The sequence below is a fragment of the Mirounga angustirostris genome, unplaced genomic scaffold, assembly GCF_029215605.1.
Source record: "Mirounga angustirostris isolate CCGP_5_RB_7025 unplaced genomic scaffold, mMirAng1.0.hap1 SCAF_5, whole genome shotgun sequence".
NCBI lineage: Eukaryota > Metazoa > Chordata > Mammalia > Carnivora > Phocidae > Mirounga > Mirounga angustirostris.
Window position 1 is genome coordinate 113,796,623 of NW_026991713.1, and position 23,366 is coordinate 113,819,988.

Genomic DNA, 23,366 nt, shown 5'->3' on the forward strand with positions numbered 1-23,366 from the left:
AAATGAGGAAAACAGAGCATCAGCATTTGGCAATCACCATAGAGGTGACTCATTAAGGTGGGAGTTATCAATGACAGGTAAGGCTGGTCAGTGGAATTTGGATTAAGAAAAGGAAATTTTTTCCAAAAAATTAAAAATAGAATACTTTATGTACTAGCAATCCCATTTCTGAGTATATATCCAAAGGAAATTAAGTCATTACCTCAATATTTACACCCCCAGGGTCATTGAAACATTATTCAAAATAGCCAAGGCATGGAAATAACCTAAGTGCCCATTAATGGATAAATGGATATGGAAAATGTAATGTTTATATACAATGGAATATTCTTCCACCATAAAAAAAGGAAGGAAATCCTGCCATTTGTGACAACATAGATGAACACCGAGGGCATTATACTAAGTAAAATACGTAAGACAGAGGAAGACAAATATCGTATGATCTCACTTATATATGGAATCTAAAAAACCCAAACTCATAGAAACAGAGATTGGTGGTTGCAGAGGCTGAGGGGTGGGGAAATGGGGAGATGTTGGTCAAAGGGGACTGGAAGCAGCATATACCACATTTGTGTATGCTACTTCAACCCATTTTCCAAGTCCCGGGTAAGGCTGCCAGTTTTTGTGGGAGCCTGGAATAAAAGAAATCTAGACTGTAGTGCAAGCTGCCCTTCCACTTGGACATTATGATCCAGCAGGTAACAGCACTATTTGTCTATGACAAATAGTGGGATTATCTGTGATCTGGCAAGCACCACGAAGAAAATCACAGTAGAGACATCTAGGTTTTAGAGCAAATCATATGCCTTCTTCTATAGATGACTATTATCCTTTTGAGAAACAGCCCTGGCTTGCTATTAAGACTGAATGCATAAACATGAGTCATCAGGCCTGAGTTTCCCACGATAAACTGGGTTTTCTCTGACCCACCAAACTATAAAATTGGGCATGAGCAGCTTCAATCTCTTAAGACGGAAGTGACATAAGAGACCAGGCTCAAGCAGAAGGAAAAGACATTTCCAGGAGCCCATAGCCCCAGCTCCATTCCTCTTCCCCCCCCCCCCCAATCCATAGTTGCAGCCTTGTGGGAAGTTCTGTATGATCAGCTGACTGAGGAAGAAAAGACTCAAGCCTGGTTAATGGAGGGTGCTGCCATCAGAAGGGGGATACCTATAGTCCCACAGCTTCACTCCGAGGTGACCTTGAAGGACAGCCATGAAGGAAAATCCTTCCACTGAATAGAATTGAAGTAGTACATTTTCTTGTTTACTTTTTCTGGATGAGAGCTAGCCAGAATTGCATATCTGTATTAATTTATGTACTGTTGCTAAAGTTTTAAGGAAGGAAGAAGACTGAGAGATTGGTGACAAGAAAGTCTGGGGAAGAGTTCTGTGGATGACCCTTTAAGAAGGGGCTCAGGCTAGGGGCGCCTGGGTGGCTCAGCCAGTTAAAGCGTCCAACTCTTGATTTTGGCTCAGGTCAAGATCTCAGGGTCCTGAGATTGAGCCCCACGTCAGGCTACGGTCCTCAGTGCTGAGTCTTCTTGAGGTTCTCGCTCTCCCTCTCCCTTTGCCCCTCCCTTCACTCATGCTCTCTAAATAAATTAAAAAAAAAAAAATGGGCACAGGCTATAAAGATACTTGTGCCTCATGTGAATGCCCATCAAAGTTATCCACCACAGAGAAAGTATCCAATGATCAAGCAGGTAAAATGACACACACTGTGGATAGCAGTTAGTTTCAGCAACCATCCCAGTGCTCGCTCAATGGCCCTTGCATGAAATGGCTATGGTGGCAGGGATGGAGTTCAACAACATGGATTTCCCCTTACTGAGTCCGGCCTGACTGCTACAAGTGGAGTGCCTCATCAGCCAACCAAGAGATCAATACTGAGTCCCTAATATGCCAGTATTAACCAGTGGGGATCCACCTGGTGGCAGCCTGATAACACTGAACCTCTTCCATCATCCTCACTGGGATAGACATATATATGTATTCTGGATGTGGATTTGTATTCCCTGACCATAATGTGTCTGCCAGAACCACCATCCATTACAAAATGCCTTATCCACCCTCATGACATGGTACACATAATCACTTCTGATAAAGGTACTCATTTCATAGCCAAAGAAGCGCAGCAATGGGCTCATGCCCATGGAAATGACTGGTCTTACCATATATCCCATCACCCAGTAGTGACTAGCCTAATGGAAGGGTAAAATAGCTTACTGGAGATTCGATTATGGCAGTGGTGAGACAGATCCATAAGGGATGTGTTTCTGTCTTACAGGATGCAGTGTGTGCTTTGAATCAGTATGTGGTACTGTCTCTCCCATGGCCATAGGTCCAGGAACCCGGAGACAGAAGGGAAGTGGCTCCTCTCACCATTATGTGTAATAACCCACTCCCAAAAGTATCTCTTCCTGTCCCAGCAACTTTATGATCTGCTGACTTGGAGGTCTTAGTTCTCAGGGGAAGAATACTTCCACCCAGAAACACAGCTATAGTTCCATTGAATTAGATGAGATTTAATTGAGCTGATATCTAGCCGCTTGGGGGTCCTTTGGCGGAGAATGGGGTCTGGCTGTAGTGATTGATTCTGATAATGAAGGATCAAGTGGGTTGTTGGTATACAATGGAGTCAGTGAAGACTATGTCTGGAATCCAGGGGATTCTCTGGGGTGCTTCTTTGCATTTCCATACTTTTTATGAGCAAGCTATAAAGGCACACACACGAGTTGTGTCTTTCCACAATGTCAGCTTTATTCAATCATAAAGCAAAGTTAAATCACAATTATAAAGCAGGTTCAGGATTCCAAACTCAATGACATTTCACCATGTGATTAAACTTGGCTTCTTACACAGCATACAAAGCAGGACAGAAGACAAGCCACACAGCAAACTAGATAAACAGAAGGGTGTAGGAAGTTCCACGAACCAAACGCGAAGTCAGTCTGGGGGCGCGCAATTGAGATAAGGCCTCGGTCTGGTTTGGGTCAACCCTAGGCTCTGCCTGCTTCTGATGTTCAAGCAGGCAAGGACCTCGGTTCTGTTCGGAGATCCATCGGGCAGAGCTTTCAGTGGCAGTTGCCTTTTTTAAGTGGCCAGGCATAGAGGGGTCAGGTCTGAAGAGACTGACAGCTTCCTGCCAAAATCCTTTCCTGTTTAAAGGGATTTCATCGGCTGTGGGTCTCTGCAGCCCTCCTCTGTTGTCAGTTGACTTGGGTCCTGGCGATGTCTCCTGGCTGCAGTACCTTACCTGCTTGCGTCACTGCTTGACATAGGCCCCTGCTTGACATGAGAGACTCCATTTTACTCTCTACAAGTCTGTAGGGGAGCAGAATTTGCCACCCTAAAATACACCTCTTCGGCTTAAGGATTGTCCTGAGTTAGTTACTTTTAAGGACCAGCAGGCAAAGGAGAAGCTCTGAAAACAGAGTAGAAGTTGCCCTTTTGTAAGGGACATTTACATTTATAAGGGGTATCTCCATTTGTAAGGGAGTCTCCCTAGCTGAACCAGGAAGAGAGGATGACTAAATCTCTAGAAACTTAACAATGGATAAGGCAAGTACTTAAATCTGCATAACAACCGTGCCCTCCTTTACGGTGCTTTGCTTGATAACCTCCCATAATGGCTCCACCCCTCACCCTCTAACATCTTCTTTTGTCTTTAGGTGGAGACGGTATTTAAAGTGGTAGCTTGGGCCATTTGGGGGAGTTACTAAATTTTCCTGGGTATCTTCTGTGTATACAGGAGGTATACACATTATTAAACTTCTCTTTGGTTTTCTCCTGTTAATGTTTTATTACAGGGAGTCTCAGCCAAGAACCTGAAGGGTAGAGGGAAAGTTATTTATTTACTTATTTATTTTTAAAGATTTTATTTTTAAGTAACCTCAGCACCCAATATGGGGCTCAAACTCACAATCCCAAGATCAAGAGTCCCATGCTCCACCGAATGAGCCAGCCAGGAGTCCCAGGAAAGTTATTTTTGAGAACTCAGAACCTTTCAGGAATGAAGATTTGGATCTCCCAGCAGGGTGAAGAACCTCAGTCGGCCTGCATCTTTCAGCCAGCCGCTCAACAAGTCATCCCCATGGACCAGCTCTGGCCAGCACCCTCTGACAAGTTTCTTTGCCACCAGCTGCGTCCTCTCCCAAGAGGTCTTAATCTCCGCCTTGGATGGTGGTGGGAGTGAGGGTGGGAGTGAGGGGGAGTGAGGGTCTTCTAAGTTCTTACTTCCTTTCATGTTTACTCTTCCTCTGCCTTTGGGATCACAGCTCCATTTTGCGTTTGCTATTACAAGACTGCTTAGAGTCTTCTTTTACCACTTTTACTCCCTTTTACTAGTTAAAAATGCTTTTTGTTTAAATACTTCTTAATATTTAATAAGGAACAGGAAATATTCCCCCATTTCAATACTGGCGAGGTTTCTGCCTCCTGTCTAGATCTTGAGTGCTAGGTCATCATAATAAATACAAATGGTCACTTAACCTGTTTCTTTATATTCTACAACACTGTACATTTAACACACCTCATGCTTCATCCTCCCTGTCTAGAAATACAATCCTTTACCCTCCTCGGTGCCAAGCAGCTCCTTTTAACTATTCAGCTTCATTTTTCATTAAGCTTGAACATGTATGTTCTTTCTTTTCCATTTTAAGCAAAAAAATCTATTGTGGGCAGTAGGTTTATGGAATGTGGGTAGCTATTATGAATATATGTTACATGTCAATTACATCTCAATAATGCTGAAAAAGAAATAAGTTAAGAGTGTAAAAAAAAAACACCCAAATACATACATTTTCCAGATATGACTTAAAAACTTGGAATGTTTTCAGTTATTCCTTCTGGTATCGTAATACTATAACACTACAATACAATGCTTTAAAATCAAACCCAAAAATTTTATAGATACCTCCTACAGAGTGTTTAAAAATTATATTAAGCACTATTTATTGAGTGCTTAACTCGTCCCATGTGGTTTGTTAAGATGTATGCACTAACACACGCATTTTCCCTTCAGGTCTTCCTCCCAATAATCTCATAAAAGAGACTGGGTTTCTTGTTTCAAAGATACAGAAACCGGGGTTTGAAGAGAGGAAAGAATTCTTCTAAAATCATAAGCCTGAAAGGACAGATCCCAATTCTCCATCCCTAGGGAGAATAGACTCAGGGCTCTAAGGTCCCTTGAGTCTTAAATTTTTGTATAACTGACTCAGAAAGATCTGGCTCATTCAGAATCTAAGTGAAACACGAAGGTTCATTCTTCAGTTTCCTGTCAAATTCCAAATGTCTCTGATTTTAAATGGCAACCTCCTTGCCTAGAATGGAAACCCACATCACAACAAATTAGCTAAGTGGTTCCTACACAGGCCTTATTTATAGTCTCAGCAATTTGATTTCTGAATAATGGTTTAGTTGTTATGCATAAAATACAGTCTTGGAAAAATGACAATTATGTTTTTTGAATAAACTAGATACAAAATTAACATGTAAATTTAGTATAGAAAACAGACCCTTGAATATTTATTAATAGAATGCAATGACACTTCTCACTGGATCCTAGAATAGTCTATCCTAACAAATGCTTATTAACCAATTAGTCAAAGAAAATGGTGTTAGGTGTGCTAAATTTTCACTATGGTGTACTGTTCAATTTTAAATAAGGAAAACATTGCTTCACTCTTTTCCTCTTCAGGTCCTCCACCCCTACATCCATCTTTGTGCTAATTACTCCCAAATTGATACAGCCAGCCTGGACCTCTCTTGTGAACACCCACTTGAAGGGTAGCAGAATATGGCACCCCAAAACACGCCTCTTTGACACAGGATTATTTTGAGCTAATTATTTCGAGAACTGCAGATACAGGAGAAGTTCTGAAAACAAAGTAGAAGTTACTCTTTTGTAAGAGAAATTTACATTTATAAAGGATACCTCCTTTTGTAAGTGTCTCCCTCTCTATACCAGGAATAAAAGGATGAGTAAATCACAGGAGAATCTTACCAAGTTTTCTGGCAGAGCAACTGGAAGAACTATGATGAACTCAATTAGGAAAGACAAGAAGGGCTGGTGTAAGAATATCAGTAGTTCGATTTTGGACATGTTAAGTTCATAATACCCAATAGCTATCCCAAAGAGCTATCAAATAGGCAGTTTGATATGTAGGTCTGGAATTATGCGGAGAGATTTGGGCTGGAGATATAAACCTGAAGATCCTTAGAATATACAAGATAGTAAAAGTCAAGAGAAAGAAAATCAAGGACTGATTCCTGGAAGATGTCAATGTGTAAGTAAGAGGTGGGGGATGAAGAGAAAGAAGCAAATCAGGCTGAGATGTACAGACTAGAAAGGCAGGGGGAAAACCAGGTGAGTGAGTGATACCCTGAAAGCTAAATGAAGACAGAATTTTGGAGAAGAGAGTTCTCCATTGGGTCAAATATTGCTGATAGGTCAAATAAAATGAGATCTAAGAAATTATGTCTAGATTTATTCAAGTGAAAATCAGTGGTAACCTTTGAAAAATCAAATCCGGGTTAGTGGGAGTGAAAATTACTAGAGAGAATTCAAGAGTGAATGGGAGGTAAATCAGGATCAGTGAGTGTACATGGTTCTTTTAAGGATTTCATAGCTAAGAGGAATGATCATAGATGATTTAATTTTCTTGTTTAGTTCAATCCTTACACAATGATGATATAATATTTCTGTAATATATTTTGTAATATAGTTTTTTAAATTATATACATGTAGCACTAAATGTTTTTTAAAAAATGCCAGACCAAGGGGGCACCTGGGTGGCTCAATCAGTTAAACCTCTTGATTTTGGCTCAGGTCATGATCTCAAGGTTGTGGGATCGAGCCCCGCATGGTGCTCTGCTCTCAGTGCCAAGTCCGCTTGTCCCTCTCCCCCACCACGCACTCTCTCTCTCTAATATAAATAAAATCTTAAAAAAAAAAAAGGCAGACCAAAGCATTAAATCACAAAATTATACAACCAAAAGACTCCTTAAAAATTTTCTAGATATATAATATATACATAATATTATATAACATGACTATCATTTTTTCTCACGCTTAGAAAGACCATAGAAAAACTATTAAGTTTCAACAGCAATATTTCATGCTTGATAAAAATCATCTAACTCCAGGATATATCCAAAATAATTAGTCATATTAAAATTCTATACGAGGGGCACCTGGGTGGCTCAGTTGTTAAGCATCTGCCTTCAGCTCAGGTCATGGTCTCAGGGTTCTGGGATCGAGCCCCACATTGGGCTCCCTGCTGGTGGGAAGCCTGCTTCCCCCTCTCCCACTCCCCCTGCTTGTGTTCCCTCTCTCGCTGTCTCTCTCTCTGTCAAATAAATAAATAAAATCTTTTAAAAAAATTAAATTTAATTTAAAAAATTAAAAAAAATAAAATTCTATAAGAGAGGTATAAGGGGTTTGGAATGCAGAAAATATTCCTATTTTGTAAAATGAATTTTCGTAAATTATATAATATGAAGTCACTGTTGAAAAATTTGGTGTGGTGCATACAAAAATATAATCTCTTTAAAAAGGAAGGTGAATAGCATGCATGCAAGGTCCCTTCAAAAGAAGATTCACTGCATTAGGAACATCTTGGTTTATAGCACAAGGATCATCAAATCAAATGTTTATATACAATATGGGACAAGCTGACATACGAAATCTCTTGGTAATATTCAGATCAATTTGAGGGTCCAACATTTGAACACTCAAGCTCAATGGAACCAAAACCAAAAACCTAATAGCTAGCAATTTTGTTGGTAATAAGATAGAGTGCCAGTGTAGCAGGTAACTTCCTTTTGCAACTCAGCAGATATTAAAAGCATTCTAAAATTTGCATAAGACATGACATCAAACCGAACACCTTAAATATACTTTGTTAAACAATCAGTACACTGTAGACCTAAACTCATTTTTTCAAATGGCCGCATGTTACATTGTCTCATAGGGGTGACAACTTACTTCCTTATTGACGGCTATTTAGACTATCTCCAACTTTTTGAAATGAGAATGCTATAATAAATATCCTTAACATATCTGTCATATTTTATATAAACAATAATGCACAATAAATGTCCTTAGAATGTGTTCGTGTGTGTGTGTGTGTGTGTGTGTTTACACAAGTCATGTTTTCCAATAGGATCTAGTCCTGACAATGAAGCATTGGAATAAAGGGACAGCATATGGGGCGCCTGGGAGGCTCAGTCATTAGGCGTCTGCCTTCGGCTCAGGTCATGATCCCTGGGTGCCGGGATCGAGCACCAAATTGGGCTCCCTGCTCGGCGGGAAGCCTGCTTCTCCCTCTCCCACTCCCCCTGCTTGTGTTCCCTCTCTCGCTGTGTCTCTCTCTGTCAAGTAAAGAAATAAAATCTTTAAAAAAAATTAAAAAATAAACTTAAAACAGGGACAGCATATTTAAAGTTTTTGAAACACACTGCTAACTCACCCTTCAGAAAGGAGTTACCACGTGCATCTAACAACAGTGTACAGGAATGCCTTTTTCCTCCCATTTGCTACCTTTGGTTATTATTTTTTTAATAAAATATTTATCACTAGGACTGCAAAAAATGGTGTCTCGTTATTTGCATTTTTCTGATTCGCACCCAGGATGGACTAGCCTTACTAAAAATATAAAACTTGTTAATCATGAATGTTAGCTCCAACTAGAACTGGTTTTATAGGCAAATAATAATTACCTACTATTTCAATATGGCCATAGGCTTACCCATCAGAATCTTCCTTTTTCCCAACAGGAAAGAGGTGGTTTTCAGTTTTTCCACTCTCTCTTTGTTGAATGAGTCCAGCAGCAGCAGCAGCGACAGCATATGTGTTTTCTAATACTGTCGTCTCATTACTTTGGTGTCTCTTCCTTTCTTCATTAATCTTTAATGGAAATGTGATACTAAGGATAATTGTTACTACATTATTCATTAAAAAGAACTTTTTTTCATTATAAATTTCTTAAAGGTTTTATTTATTTATTTATCAGAGAGAGAGCACAAGCAGGGGGAGGGAGGTACAGACAGAGGGAGAAGCAGGCTCCCCGCTGAGCAGGGAGCCTGATGCGGGACCCGATCCCAGGACCCTGGGATGAGACCTGAGCCAAAGGCAGACTCTTAAGGACTGAGCCACCCAGTCATCCCAGAACTTTTTTCATTAATTTTATCATTTCACTCTTAGTTTGTTGTAATTTTAATCGATAAAAATATTTTGTGTTTAACTTTATCATTATAAATAATTGCAATTTTTATAAGTTCTGCTTCATTTCCGTTTGAATACAAACAGCAGAATTGGGACACGTGGGTGACTCAGTTGGTTAAGCGTCTGCCTTCGGCTCGGGTCTCATCCAGGGTCCTGGGATCGAGCCCCGCATCAGGCTCCTTGCTCAGCGGGAAGCCTGCTTCTCCCTCTGCCTGCCGCTCCTCCTGCTTGTGCTCTCTCTCTCTCTCTCGCTCTCTCTGACAAATAAATAAAATCTTTAAAAAATAATTAATTAATTAAAACAGCAGAATTTTCCAAAATTTGAAAAAGGGCTTTCTTAATTTTGTATTCATATCCACGCTTTGCTACCTAACATTCCCACCCCACCCCATCTGACCAGCAGATACAAAGAAATAAAAAGACAAAGACACAAAATTTGTCCTCGTCTGTCGTTACCACCTGGATTTTGCAAAAACAGCCAGATTTAAAGGATGTGACATTGTGGAGCTCCAGGAGCAAAGAGTTTTCCTCTTTCTGCACTGAGCTATTTTTTCGCCAATTGCCTTTTACAATTCTTTTTTCATTTGGATCCTAGGGTTATCAAAAAAGTGGCAGTGTTCATTAAAATATATGAACCAAAGTTCACCACAACACAAAAAGAACAGAGTGAAACTGATATTAGTGTAGAATTTTGGGAAATGAGTAATGCTCCCCAAATTCCACATTCATGGTTATCATAAACTTTTATAGCTAGAGGGTATAAAAGTAATTATCAACTTTAATCCCATTTTCCACTGATCAATGGGAGTAGAACCAAAAAAGGTTAAATGATTTGTCCAAAGTTCCTAAAGTGGCACTACCTAGCATCTTATGGCACCAAAAGACATGATGTAATTCTTTAATGCTGAATCAGCTAAGTTACCAAACAAATTCATTAAATTAATCAGATACATTAAAAGTATGACACTGGCACAGTAATTTAATATCTTAATTGGGGACAAGGTGCTTAGCTACTTTTTCTTTTGAAGGAGGATATCTCTAGATTTTTGTCTATTTTTAAAACTCAATTCACCTCAAAAGTCAGTTTTCTCCCTTCGAGTTAAATACTGAAGGTTTCTAAAGGTTTATGCTACCTACATTATAAAAAACATACATGTCAAAATGTACCATACTTTATTAAACATAATATGAACGTTTGACTCAACAGAAACATGTGAGAATGGTGACCAAAAAAAAAAAAGTGGAGGGGGGGCGCCTGGGTGGCTCAGTCAGTTGGGCCTCTGACTCTTGATTTTGACTCAGCTCATGATCTCAGGGTTGTGGGATTGAGCCCCGCATCAGGCTCCATGCTCAGTGGGGAGTCTACTTCTCTCCCTCTCTCTCTCTCCCTTTGCCCCTGCCCTTGCTCATGCTCTCTAAATAAATAAATAAATCTTAAAAAAGAGTCTGTTTTTAAAAAATGTGGAGGAAAACAGTGATAATACAAATATTTGTTATTAAAAATATCTCAAAGTGGTCCTGTTGGAATTCTAAGTTCCAAGAGTGAGTACAAAGCAGAAAAGATTGCACATACTGAAACAATAAATAGGTTTAGCTGAAATATTTGTTTATATCCTTTCTCTTAGTCATTGCTTCTTTCCCATTTTATTGTTTATGGAAATGCAATTTATATTTAAGCCAATAGATAAAAATAAAAACTCTAGAGATGGGGCACCTGGATGGCTCAGCAGTTAAGCGTCCGCCTTCAGCTCAGGTCATGATCCCAGGGGCCTGGGATGGAGCCCCATGTCAGGCTCCCTGCTCAGGAGAGAGTCTGCTTCTCCCTTTCTCTCTCCCTCTGCCTCACCCCTGGCTCATGCTCGTGCACACACGTGTGCTCTCTCTCAAATAAATAAATCTAAAAAAAACCCCAAAACACTAGAGATTATTATATATTTTTTAAAGATTTATTTACTTTAGAGAGAGAGAGAGAGCATGAGCAGGAAGGGCAGAGGGAGAAGGAGAGAGAAACTAAAGCACACTCCACACTGAGTACAGAGCCCAATGAGGGGCTCAGTCTCATGAATCTGAGATCACAACCCAAGCCAAAACCAAGAGTCGGATGCTCGACCGTGCCACCCAGATGTGCCAAGATAATTGCATTTTTTTAAGTTTTTTTTTTTCAAGATTTTATTTATTTATTTGACAGAGAGAGACACAGCGAGAGAGGGAACACAAGCAGGGGGAGTGGGAGAGGGAGAAGCAGGCTTCCCGCTGAGCAGGGAGCCCGATGCGGGGCTTGATCCCAGGACCCTGGGTTCATGACCTAAGCCGAAGGCAGATGCTTAATGACTGAGCCACCCAGGTGCCCTGATAATTGCATTTTTTAAGGAATTTTCTTTATGGTTACTCTGGTTCATGAGGTCACAGGGTGCATAGCTAAATTAGTTTCCCAGTTCATATGCCACTTGGGAGACTTACAGAGAAACTTAAGGAAAACCAATCATAAGAATGTTTTCCTGCACTCCTATCATTTAGACAGCAGAAATAATCTATTTCCGAACACAATTACGTATTTAGACAACCCCATGTTATACACAAACTTTTTTCTTAAGTGGAGAATCAGAATGACTCAGATAATTGATAAAGAGGAAAAACAAAAGAGCAGCAGCAAAGTGAACCTCTACCTCTTTTTGAAGTTGAACTTTCTTTTTTTCCTCATCCAGGATGTCTATCTGTAACATGCCTATCTCGTTCTTAAACTTTTGAACATCTTGCTGTAATTCTTCTTTTAGACATACTTCTGATGTTCTGTAACTACATGGTGGAGAAGAACTCACATTTTCTAATTTGGGTTCCATACTTCTATAGTTATTAGTACTGTTATTAACTGCACAGAATGGCTTCTGGAACAAGACTTTTGTTTTCTTGTAAATGTTTGTAACGGCAGAACTATGGTGCCTTTTTATTTGAGCCATTTGTCTCATCTCACTGGAGCGGGAAAACCTTTTGTCGAAACGGCTTTCTGAATCACTAGACTGAGGTATACGTCCAATGTCTAATTTAGAATTAGTGCTATTTTCGTTCATATTTTTTGCCATTTGCACGTCAAACTCTTGGTCTTCTTTCACTTCAAACGTAGCGAGTGGGTTCCTTACTTTTTTAGTTTCTGTATCACTTTTAAAACTCTTATTTTTGTTAAAAACATGCTCAGTGTCTGGTTTGTTATCATTTTCACAGTCTGATTTATTTTCACTTAAAGAAAAATCAGAAGATGCCTGGCAAGCATATTTGAGACTAGAATTTTTTTGTTCAGGAAATGCCTGAACTACTAGAGGGACAGGCACTGCAAATATATCCTTTTTCTCACAATCAAGTCTATCATTTGTCAAGTTAGAAAGTATTTCCATTAAGTTTGCTCCTTCTTTAAAGTTACCACGTAGTGACTCTTCCTTAGGATAAGGAGCAATTTTGTGTTTTTCACAAGTTGCACCAAACGTCCGCTTTAACTCACTGGTGATGTGTTTTAGATTATTTTTCCACACTAATTTGCCTTGTTTGATCGAGATTTCCTCACGCTTTTGCACAGAAGGATGTTCTGAATATACAGATATATTATCCTTTCTATCACATTTCTTATTCATTTCTGGTTCTCTAGACTTTTTTTGCAGATGCAAAAGTGGAACGTTAATTTGCTGGGTTTGATTTTCACGTGTCTCTTCTGCCAGGATACATGTTTGTGAAATACCTTTATCCTTAAGTAATCAAGTATGGACAAAGGAAAATTAGAAAATTAAAATTTAACTGTTAAATTTCTTAATCTATGTTAAGCTGCTCCCAAGTCACTGTATTGTAACAAAGAAGTGACAAATAACTCGCCCTGGCTTAAGACAAAAGAAAAACATAAATCCATAAACTTAACTTTGTTAGTTTTTTTTGAAATAAACAATTCATTACATGTTACATCTACCAAAAAATGAATTAGATTATTTTTAATGTTACAAACTTAAAAGATTTTATCTCACCATACCTTAAATAGTGAGCCCCTTCAGTGCATTTGAGGGTTTTCTTTAAAGATTAATAGCTAGTGAATAGGCAAATTTTAAATTATTAGGAATCAAAATCAATTAACATCAATCAGAAAGAAAATTCCTAAATCTTAAGTCAAATTATATACTATGATAGTGTTATACATCACTATAATTATCTGCTTATATACAGCTCTAATATAATGTCCACTGAGAGTGGATAAGAAAAATGTTAATACTTACTGATTTCTTATGCTGAAATGAAATAACTGAAAAAGTTATTGTTTATTACCCAACTACAAAGGTCCCACCCTGGAAGGTGTGATTCTACAATAGGCAATTGTGCTGATTTTATGACCCCACACTCTGAAGTCAACTACACAGAGATCGCAAGGCAAAATCAATCTTTAATATTGGTATTAGTGACTGGCAATACAGAACTGCACATTTTGAACCACTGAGAATAATTACTCCTTCTACACGAATCTAAGTCAGTAGTCATCATTATTGTACTGCTCATAATTTCAACTGCTTAAACATATGATTCAATATTTGATGTTACCTTCTTTATCGCATAAAAAGTTACAAAAATGTGAAGAAGCAAACAATATTCAGGAATTTTTTTTATCTCAATTCCAAGGATGAAGTTTAGCTATAAGTTACAGAAATTCAAACAATATTTTAAGTTTTGTAACTTGTAAAATTTTATAAAAACTAAATTTTAAATTATAATCTATTGACTTCAATATGTCCATTCAAAAGATCATTTCATTTGAACTATGTTACATTATTAAAGCAGGAAAAACAATATAAAATTGGAAATTTAAATTTAACTTTTTACATACCCGTAGGTGGTTATTTTCACTTTCATCAAGTCTTTTTTGCTCTTCCTCTGATGTCATTTCTAATTCATTCTGCTGGCAAATCTATATATTTAGTTAAAATGGACTACTTAGAATGGTTAGATAAAAGCTATAACCTTCTTAAAAATAGAAAATAACATTTTATCTATTGATAGTTTAAACTTAATCTTTAGCTGAATATTTACTTTAAGAAATACTTTTAATTATAGGAAACTTCAACAAACCATTTGGGAAATACTAAATGTCACCAGGTTAAAGACATACAAACATCTCAAAGATTCATTCACAAGTTCATCCACCTAACATCAATGAACAAAACAATCAGAAACAAAATTTTATAATGCAGCAGAAACATATAAAATCACAAGACTGTTCTTTACCTTGTAACAGCACCTCTTAACACCCAAAGTGTCAACTACAACATTATTCATGGTTTCCAAAATTATTAGTATTTTTTATGCCTTTATTAGTGTACAACCTTCCTATGGGTGTATGTCCCTGATGAGCGTAAACATGCCTGAAATGTTTTCCTCTACTACTTGATAAATTTCTTCACATCTTGTAGGACACAGACTGCTATGTAAAGTCACCCTTGATTATGGCTCTTCTTCCCCAGATGAATAGGTGTCTCTTTCTTCAGGGCTACCTTAGTACTTTACCGATTTTTCTAGTGTATCTTCACCACCTGAACTGTAAATTACTTCTTTATATATCTCTTTCTTTTGCTCCTGGACTGTATGGGACAATCTCTCTCACTCTCTCTCTTTTTTTGGAGAGGGGGAGGAGCAGAGAGAGAGAGAGAGAGAATCTTGACGGGGCTCCAAGCCCAGCACTGAACCCCACGCGGGGCTCGATCTCACAACTCTGAGGTCATGACCGGAGCCGAAATCAAGAGTTGGACACTCAACCAACTGATCCACCCAGGTGCCCCTGTATGGGGCAATCCCTTAAGTCATCTCTGTGTAAACAGTCTTTATTTTACTCAGTAATTATTTACGGAGCTCCCAGTAAGTGCTAGGCACCCGGGTTTAAAGAAGCATGTAGATAAAAGGTGTCAGGAATGGTTTTTCTGGAGATAATGCCTGAACTGAAACTGAAAACAGTGAGGTCAGCCAGATTCAAAGGGGTCAGAGGGAGGAAAATGGGTATGCAAGGCTGTAGTAAGACAAGGGAGAGAAGCACACAACAGGGTAAATATTTGTCTAAAAGGGAGAGAAGCACACAACAGGGTAAATATTTGTCTAAAATACAGGGATCTAAGAGGAAGTCAAGACTATGAAAGCTTTATATGTAATTTTAAGATACCTGGACACAAATATATTTTCAACAGTGGTTCATAGTCATATTTACATTTGAGACAGATCACTCTAAATGCTGTGGAGAGGGATGAATTTGAGGGGCACTGTAATAAAAGATGGGAGATGAATTAGAAGGCAGTAAGGCAAAATAAAGATGAAGTACACCTGCACTGACAGAATGGTTCCAGAAATACTGAGGCTATAAAATGATCAGGGCACAGTACAGAATAAATCTGTATTAAATGAATAAACACACAATCTTGGGTCCCTAGAGACTAACTTTGCTCATTACTTTATAAAAGGCATCAAGTGAGAAGAGAAACAATCTACATGAACTGTTTTAAGTTGCCTGTATTTATAATTTGTGTTTCAGATCTTCCTTTGTTACAGGAGCCTGTAGGTATTTTAAAAGTCCTACTTCTTGGATCTACCAAGCTCATGAAGAAGTAACAGCAAACAAGTCACTTGTATAGGTAAATAACTTTGGATTTATTGCCTGTACGCATTACTCTAGGAGATAATTGAAAATCTTTTGAAAATACAGTGTTAATTCTACAAGGAAAGAAAGAACATAAAAGTACAGGGGTGAAAAAATATTGTACGATTTATTAGTACAGACCTGATCAATGACTGATAAAAGGCATGGAATGAACTGGTACATTAAGTAGAGACACATTAGATGTGGTTAATCAATAGACAGAGTATCTTAGTAGAATTAAAACTGACTTTCCATATATTATTTTTAAATAATATAGTGCTCCTTAAAACCCATATTCCATTTATTTATTAAAAATAACAAAGGGAGGTGCCTGGGTGGCTCAGTCAGTTAAACGGCTGCCTTTGGCTCAGGTCATGATCTCACGGTCCTGGGATCAAGTCCCGCATCGGGCTCCCTGCTCAGCTGGGAGTCTGCTTCTCCCTCTGCCACTCCTCCCACTCGTTCTCTCAATTTCCCTCTCTCTCAAATCAATAAAAATTTTAAATAACAATAATATTAAAGAGGCATAGAAAACTTTTGATTTAGGCTCACGTCATGATCTCAGGGTCATGAGATTGAGCCCCCCCATCAGGCCCTGTGCTGAGCGTGAAGCCTGTTTGGGATTCTCTCTCTCCCTCTCCCTCTCTCCCCCCATCTCTCTCTCTCTAAAAAGATAAAATGAATATAATAAAACAAGGAGATGGACTATACATACATAGCTGAGATGATACTATATAGTAAATTCTCAACTATTCCCATTACTGCTGGGAAAGCCAACTCTAAAACAAAAGTCATACAGAACATAGGAAATATTTCAATATTTGATTTGGGAAGGTGCTTTTTTTAGTTACAATGAATATAGCTTGACCAATACTTGTGAATTTAGAGCTATAAAATAAAGCTAAGAAACTATGTTTTGAGTAAGCAATCTTTAGATCTCTACCTAGTATTCCCAACTGGTCCCAAAGTTCTCAATATAATCCTGCTACCTACTCTCAAGTGAATGCTAAAAACTAGCCCAAAGGAAATTACTTTCTCATAATTCTTATTCAGATGTTCCTTTGGTTAGAAGAAGAAGACAAATGTCTTGCTAAAAGATATTGTTTGGTTGTAGGTTGCATAAAAGGAGTAAACACAAAGTAATTTTTGCCACAAAATTATTTTTTTTAAACTCAAAAAAATATCTTTTTTTTTTTCATTTAAAAATGTATTTAGAACACATAAAACAAGGCAACATTTATTCTTTCTTCTCGTCTTCCGGCGCGGGGTCTGCGGGCGGCTCCTCCACTGTGGCACTGTTGCTCTCTGAGCCAGTGTTACTGTCACTGGTCCCCTCCTCAGCCATACTGTCCACCCCCTCCTGCCCGCTCTCCTTGTCCTCAGGAGTAGATGTGCCTTCTTCACCATTCTGTTGGCTTTCCGTTGCTTCTTCAAGGTGTGTCTCCTCTGTCTCCATCGGGATGCTCTCGTCGTCCTTCTTCTCCTGGCTCTTACTAGCAGCTTGCTCTTCCTCAGGAACCATGCTGCTCTGACTGCGTTCAGCTTGCTCTGCTGCTTCTTTCTCTCTTTCCTCCTGCCGTTTTCGAGCCTGTTCCTCTGCCTGTGCAATATCAGCGGCAGTTTTTTCCATGTCCACTTCGACTTTCAAACCGCACAACCTTTTAAGTTCATTGTTAAATGAATGTGTGCTTTCCAGGAATTTCCTCTTCTTTTCCTGGTGTCGCTCCTCTATTTGAAGTTCAGCTTCTAGTTTTCGCTGATGAACCATTAAGGACTGGACCTGTCGTTGAGGACCTGCCTTCTAGCTGTTGTGACAACTGAACGGACGTCTGGCACCACACTCTCACTAAGGATTTCACTGATGAGGCGGTGGTTTCCCTGGAAACGGGCGGTGGCTGTATGCTTCATTGAGAAGCCATCATCATAATCGTCTGGATCTTCAGCAGGCTGAATGCTCATCTACGGTTCTCCTTTCTCCACGCGAGACTGTCTCTGTCGACTTTCTTCCTCTAAAGCAGCTTCTGCACGACTTTTTGCATTTATGTAAGCAAGGTATGCGGGGGAATTATGATAGGCCTTCATAGGTTCATTGTACTCTATCTTTTCTGCTTCGTATTCGTTTAAATATTCTTGTTTTTCTTCGTCAGTGAGATCTCGCCACATGCCACCAATAATCTTGCCAATCTCCCACAACTTTAGGTCAGGGTTGGAAGCTTTTACTTGGTCCCAGACCTTGCTGCTGTACCTCATGTAGGGCATCAGCGGCGTATCTGGTGGCTTTGGGGTTTTGGAATCGTAATCCCGAGACCCGGCTGTTGGTGCCCGGGTTCCCTCCCAGCCCGTAGTTGCTGTAGGCGAGGTGACTGTATGGATTGTATCCCACAAACCCTGGTGTGCTGGGCATTTGTGTTGCAGGAGCTGGGGTGGGAGGTGGGGCATAAGATGGTCTTTTTGACATTTTGGAAGATTAAGTTCTCAGTTCCTTAAGAATGAATCTGAGACACCGCGGGCAGAAAAAGCAACCGCAGCTCGGGCCTCGTTTCCCTTTGTCCCGCGCACGACCCGCCCCTCGCGTCCGGAGCGGCCGCCGCCACAAAATTATTTTTGAAAAATCAGAACTATGGGGAAGTCATGGAGAGACTGAATTCTCTGTGCTTCTTTATTACCTTGTTTGTGCTGCTTTCTGGTAGCTGTGATTTACACAGGTCAGGGAGTTTATAATTCTCTAACAGAAACACAACTCCAATATTATTAATCTTTTCTTTCTATATGAAGGTCGTCTGTCCAAATTCTGTGGATGCTGACTGATTTTTGGTCACCGATTGTGATACACATGGGCATTTATCATCAACTCTGAAATCCCTGGATCTTTGACAAGGCTCATTAGAGTGGCACAAACCCACAAAAGAGAGTCTAATAATAACCCTCGCCCTCTGCCTGCCTCTCTGCCTACTTGTGCTTTCTCTCTATCTCTCTGTCAAATAAATAAATAAAATCTTTAAAAAAAAAATGCACTGTGTGTTCTAAAGACATGTGTTTTAAAAGAACTTTTAATGAATGGTACTACTTTTAATTACAGTGAGATGGTCTTTCCTCAATGCAACAATATCTTCAGAAATTTTATTTTATTTTTTAAACATTTTATTTATTTATTTGTCAGAGAGAGAGAGCACACAAGCAGGGGGAGCAACAGAGGAGAAGGAAAAGCAGACTTCTCACTGAGCAAGGAGCCCGATGTGGGACTCAATCCCAGGATCCTGGGATCATGACCTGAGCCACAGGCAGACACTCAACTGACTGAGCCACCCAGGCGTCCCTATCTTCAGAAATTTTTAAGCCTTGGACAAACATCATAAATTCATCTGAGAAATGAAAGCCTCAGGTGATCTAATCATTTCCATGTAAAAACAGAATAAGTCTCAGTCCACACTAGATCCTAAAACTACAGCACCATGAAACAGAAAATGAATATATAACAAAAATACTTTCCTTTTTTTAAAAAAAAAAGATTGTCTGATTTAAACCTCTTAAGACGAGTGAAAGAAAAAAGCAAGAAATGCAGAAATGAAACCTTAATGCCCATTTCACCACAAGGGTCCCTTTATCATTTTGTATCCATGAACCCTGTACACGGTTTAAAACAGTTCTCCCATGTCATCTGAGAATCCCCGGAGTTCCAATCCATCCATTCAGTAATACTAAATGTTATTTGACATTTTCACTCTCATTCTCTTATTAAGTGTACGGTGAAGTTTTCTAAAGATAGGATATGTGATAGTATCACAACTCGCATGATTAGTGGGTCAGAGCTCTAACGGCTAACAATGTATGATCGTGTATGCTTGTATTTTAAAAGCTTGTTTTAATTTCTAATATGGTAAATATCAATACTTAAACAGAAGTTCTTTGGAATTCCTAATAATTTTTAAATAGTATAAAAGGACCCTAAGGCCAATAAGTTTCAGAATTACGGTTTTAAATGATTGTGTCTACCAAGTATTAGGATAGAACTAATTACTTCCTGCAGTTTTAGTAATCAAAGACACCATACACACACACACACACAAACACACACACACATACACACACGAGTCCACTAATCAGAACATCTGTTTGGCTTCAGATGATCAACATAATAACACTAAGATGAAATAAACTTAAAACACAATTGACATGTTAGCAAGTGAAGCTTTACTCTAGGGAAAGGTCAGAATTGCAATAAGCATTGTGAACACTGGAAAAATCTGAGAGTCTAATAATTAACTTCTGGGAATCCCAAGGAAGTAATGGGATTCCAAACTTCAGGGTTTCAAAACATAAAAGTAGAAACTAGAGCTAAAGCTTACATTTTTAAAATCTCTTTTTCTTGGGCGCCTGGGTGGCTCAGTTGGTTAAGCAACTGCCTTCGGCTCACGTCATGATCCTGGAGTCCTGGGATCAAGTCCTGCATCGGGCTCCCTGCTGGGCAGGGAGTCTGCTTCTCCCTCTGACCCTCCCCCCTCTCATGTGCTCTCTCTCTCTCTCAAATAAATGAATAAATAAAAAATCTTTAACAAATAAAATAAAATAAAATCTCTTTTTCTTATGCTTATAAATATCTTTTGGGTAACAACAATGGTATCTACCTTGTTTATGTCAAATCCTTCAGTTAAATTTGCCACACACACAAAAAAAAGAATTCAGAATAAGAAAACTGTGAGCATTTTAAATATTTTAGTGTACTTCTTTCCACTGTAAAATTTGTATTGTAAAATTTACCTGAGTTGGATGTTTGTTTGTCCTTGACTTCTACTGTTTTCTTAGGAACAGAATCTTTCACTTCAATGGTAGGCTGAATGGGTATTGAAACAATATGATTAAGACATGATGTACCTTTCATACAATCGGTAGTTAAAAATTCAAAATAAAAATATAAGTCTTACCTTCACGTAAGGATATCTTTTCGGAGAATCTAAAAAGCAAAATGGACATATAGTTAATTATATGTAAACGTGAAAGCCAACTAAACATTCATGCAGTTAGTACTAAGCTGAATCCTCATGCTTGGCTCTGAAAATGATTACATTAGGTTTTGGTGTTCTGTTTCTGGAGATAGGAAGGTGGGTTAGGACAGCGACAAGAGAGAAATATGAACCCATTATAAATATTGAAAAAGAAATACGAATATATGTATTCAGTGTCATACTTACTGATAATAACAATTGTAGCATTTAGGGAATGAACCCTATAATCTCTTTTGTTTCCAAAATTAGTTTGATTTGGTAGATCATGTTAGTCTTTAAAAGGTTTTTTTGAAACAGCTGTCATATCAAAAAATTAGCTATCTTAAAAAAAAAACAGCCAAAGCTTCGATATTCAAATTAATCTCATTTGAATAATGAATACCAATACAAGAGAGATCTTTGATGTCCCATAGATCTGAGGAGGATGAAAGAGTGGCTGTTTTAGCCCAAGTTTAGCACTCCATCTGCTTTCAGTATTCTTTGTGGAGCAGCTGTAATTTAATCTGTTTTAGTGCAAATACACTCAAGCCATCTAAAGTGAATTCTCTGGAGTTTCCTCATCAACTCCAAATATCCTAGCTATCACGTCTTTCTTTCATGCCCCGGGGAAGGCAGAAGCCCAACCACCTGAGCCACCCCGGAGCCCCTGAAAAAGGCTTTCTAATAGCTGCATCTGCTCAATTGCATGGAGACCGGCTGGGGCCCAGAGGGATATGGAAGAGGAATAAACTGAGGGAGAGCTTTTTTTAGGGAAGTTTTCTGGGGAACGAGGCATTCAACATCCTGAAGTTTCATGCTCTCTAGCCCCAGTAGTATAGGAAGAGTGCCTTTCCCCACCGGCGAGTCTAACTTCTGCAAAGGTTCAGAAACGCTCAGCCAACTCTCGCCAATGTTTGAAGGGGAACCCAGCCGGCTCACAAGCGATCGCTGAGATTTGAGAGACTTGGACCTCGCACATGCGCTTTGGGCACCCTTGGCCGCCCGCCCTCTGCGCGCAGGCCCAGCGACGCCGGTTTGTGAGGCGCGCAAGCGCATCTGTGTTTGGCATCGTTGCTTGGTTACATTATGCTGAGCTCAAAGATTCCAGACCTCGGAATTTCGCTACTGTGATGTAGTGGCGAGGCGGGTTTGGCTTCTCTCTAGCGCTAGTGTTGGGCTCTAGAGGCGGTGAAAAGCCGAGGGGAAGGGGAAGTGTTTGTGAAGCCTCCAGGCTTTGCGGTGAAGAAGTTTTTTAGCTTCGGGAGTAAGAAGGGCGGGTCGTCCTTTCGCGTTACCAGCTCGCTGAGGGACGGCCCGGGCATCCTGCGTGAGAGGAGAATTGGAACCAGCAGCTTCGGGTGGGGGTACAACATCCGAGACAAAGATCTCAGAAAGATCCACAAAGTTGCCAGCATGGGCAACGTAAGGAAACTGCAGGAGATTCTACTTTCCGGGAAACGCGGCGTGGACGAAAGAGACCAGATGAACAGGTAATAGGGACTTGGAGGCCGGCTGCCGGAGACGGCGGGGAGGAGGTGGGGCGGACCGGGAGAAGCGCGCACCTTCCCGGGCTCCGCCTGTGGAGCGGAGCCCCCCTGTCACCGAGGGCGCTTTGCGGTCTTCCCTCCTGAGGCCCCCAGCAGGGGTGTAGCGCCCAGGCCGGCTGTCGGAGCACGAAAACGAAAGCTTCAGCTGCCTTTGGACCCACTCATAATTCCCCGGGTAGACCACTTTACAGACAGGTTTTTGTTTTTGTTTTTTTTAAGATTTTATTTATTTATTTATTTGACAGAGAGAGAGAGAGACAGCGAGAGAGGGAACACAAGCAGGGGGAGTGGGAGAGGGAGAAGCAGGCTCCCTGCTGGGCAGGGAGCCCGATGCAGGGCTCGATCTCAGGACCCTGGGAACATGACCTGAGATGAAGGCAAGCACTTAACTGACTGAGCCACCCAGGTGCCCCTCTTACTTTCTATTTAAAAAAAATTGGGGACTGCGGGTGGGGATTGGTATCTTCTGACAACGTTTAACCTCTTCAGAAGTAAAGGGAATGTTTTTACCTGTACTTGTCGATTTTATTCATACATTAAATATATACATTTTTTTGTTGTGTGTAGCTTTATTACATATAAGTGATTATAGATTAATCATTTTAGTTACATCCTTATGAAAATAAATAATATAAATGATACTGTAAAAGTATATAAAATTTTAGTTGTGTCCTTATGAAAAAAATCAAAAATAGGAAATATAAATGATTATTGCAATTTCAGATGTATTGCTTTACTTTATAAAAGTTTTCTTTAAAAATACTGAACTCTGGGGTGCCTGGGTGGCATAATCGGTTGAGCATCAGAGTGTTGAATTCGGCGTGGGTCGTGATCTCGGGGTTGGGGGGTGGAGCCCCATGTCCGGCTCCATGCTTGGTGGGGAGACTGCTTGAGATTCTCTCCCTCTCCCTCTGCCCTTCCCCCCGCTTGTGCATACTCTCTCTTTTTCTCTAAAAGAAATAA

General features: G+C 39.7%; 2 protein-coding genes and 1 pseudogene across 7 annotated transcripts in view; 1 reads left to right on the forward strand and 2 right to left on the reverse strand.

The window, feature by feature from the left end:
• Window positions 1-2,743: 2,743 nt before the first annotated feature.
• Window positions 2,744-21,815, reverse strand: LOC129045759 (putative coiled-coil domain-containing protein 144B). Of its 5 annotated transcripts, XR_010411674.1 has the most exons (8): window positions 21,715-21,815; window positions 20,797-20,825; window positions 20,633-20,705; window positions 14,081-14,161; window positions 11,895-12,962; window positions 8,753-8,910; window positions 3,648-3,829; window positions 2,744-3,287 (listed from the first exon to the last, which is right to left on the reverse strand). XR_010411674.1 is itself a non-coding variant. In XM_064591929.1 (7 exons), the coding sequence occupies exons 4-7, from the start codon at window positions 14,135-14,137 to the stop codon at window positions 3,212-3,214; spliced, it is 1,359 nt and encodes a 452-aa protein (XP_064447999.1). In that variant the 5' UTR covers window positions 14,138-14,161; window positions 20,633-20,705; window positions 20,797-20,825; window positions 21,715-21,815; the 3' UTR covers window positions 2,744-3,211. The 5 variants fall into 5 exon arrangements, 4 of the variants coding, with proteins under 4 accessions (XP_064447999.1, XP_064447997.1, XP_064448000.1 ...); XM_064591929.1 differs by lacking the exon at window positions 3,648-3,829; XM_064591927.1 differs by lacking the exon at window positions 3,648-3,829 and having other exon boundaries at window positions 2,744-3,290.
• Window positions 17,043-18,847, reverse strand: LOC135364482 (SWI/SNF-related matrix-associated actin-dependent regulator of chromatin subfamily E member 1-like; annotated as a pseudogene). Its single transcript, XR_010411673.1, has one exon. The product of XR_010411673.1 is annotated as an SWI/SNF-related matrix-associated actin-dependent regulator of chromatin subfamily E member 1-like (transcript).
• An 18-nt stretch (window positions 21,816-21,833) lies between the features above and the next one.
• The window catches only part of LOC135364298 (ankyrin repeat domain-containing protein 26-like), a 362,531-nt gene continuing 360,998 nt past the window's right edge, over window positions 21,834-23,366 (forward strand). Inside the window, 2 exon segments of the mRNA XM_064590297.1 lie at window positions 21,834-21,983; window positions 22,027-22,346. Coding sequence (XP_064446367.1) covers window positions 21,834-21,983; window positions 22,027-22,346 — 470 coding nt within the window.

What these genes read in the sequence shown, in the direction of transcription:
- LOC129045759 (XM_064591927.1), bottom strand. Translation starts at nt 14,137, where the DNA reads ATGACATCAGAGGAAGAGCAAAAAAGACTTGATGAAAGTGAAAATAAC. An exon ending in GTGAAAATAACCACCTACGG is followed by an intron (nt 12,963 to 14,080) that starts GTATGTAAAAAG and finishes TGATTACTTAAG; the next exon opens with GATAAAGGTATTTCACAAAC. An exon ending in AAGTTCAACTTCAAAAAGAG is followed by an intron (nt 8,911 to 11,894) that starts GTAGAGGTTCAC and finishes TTTCCATTAAAG; the next exon opens with ATTAATGAAGAAAGGAAGAG.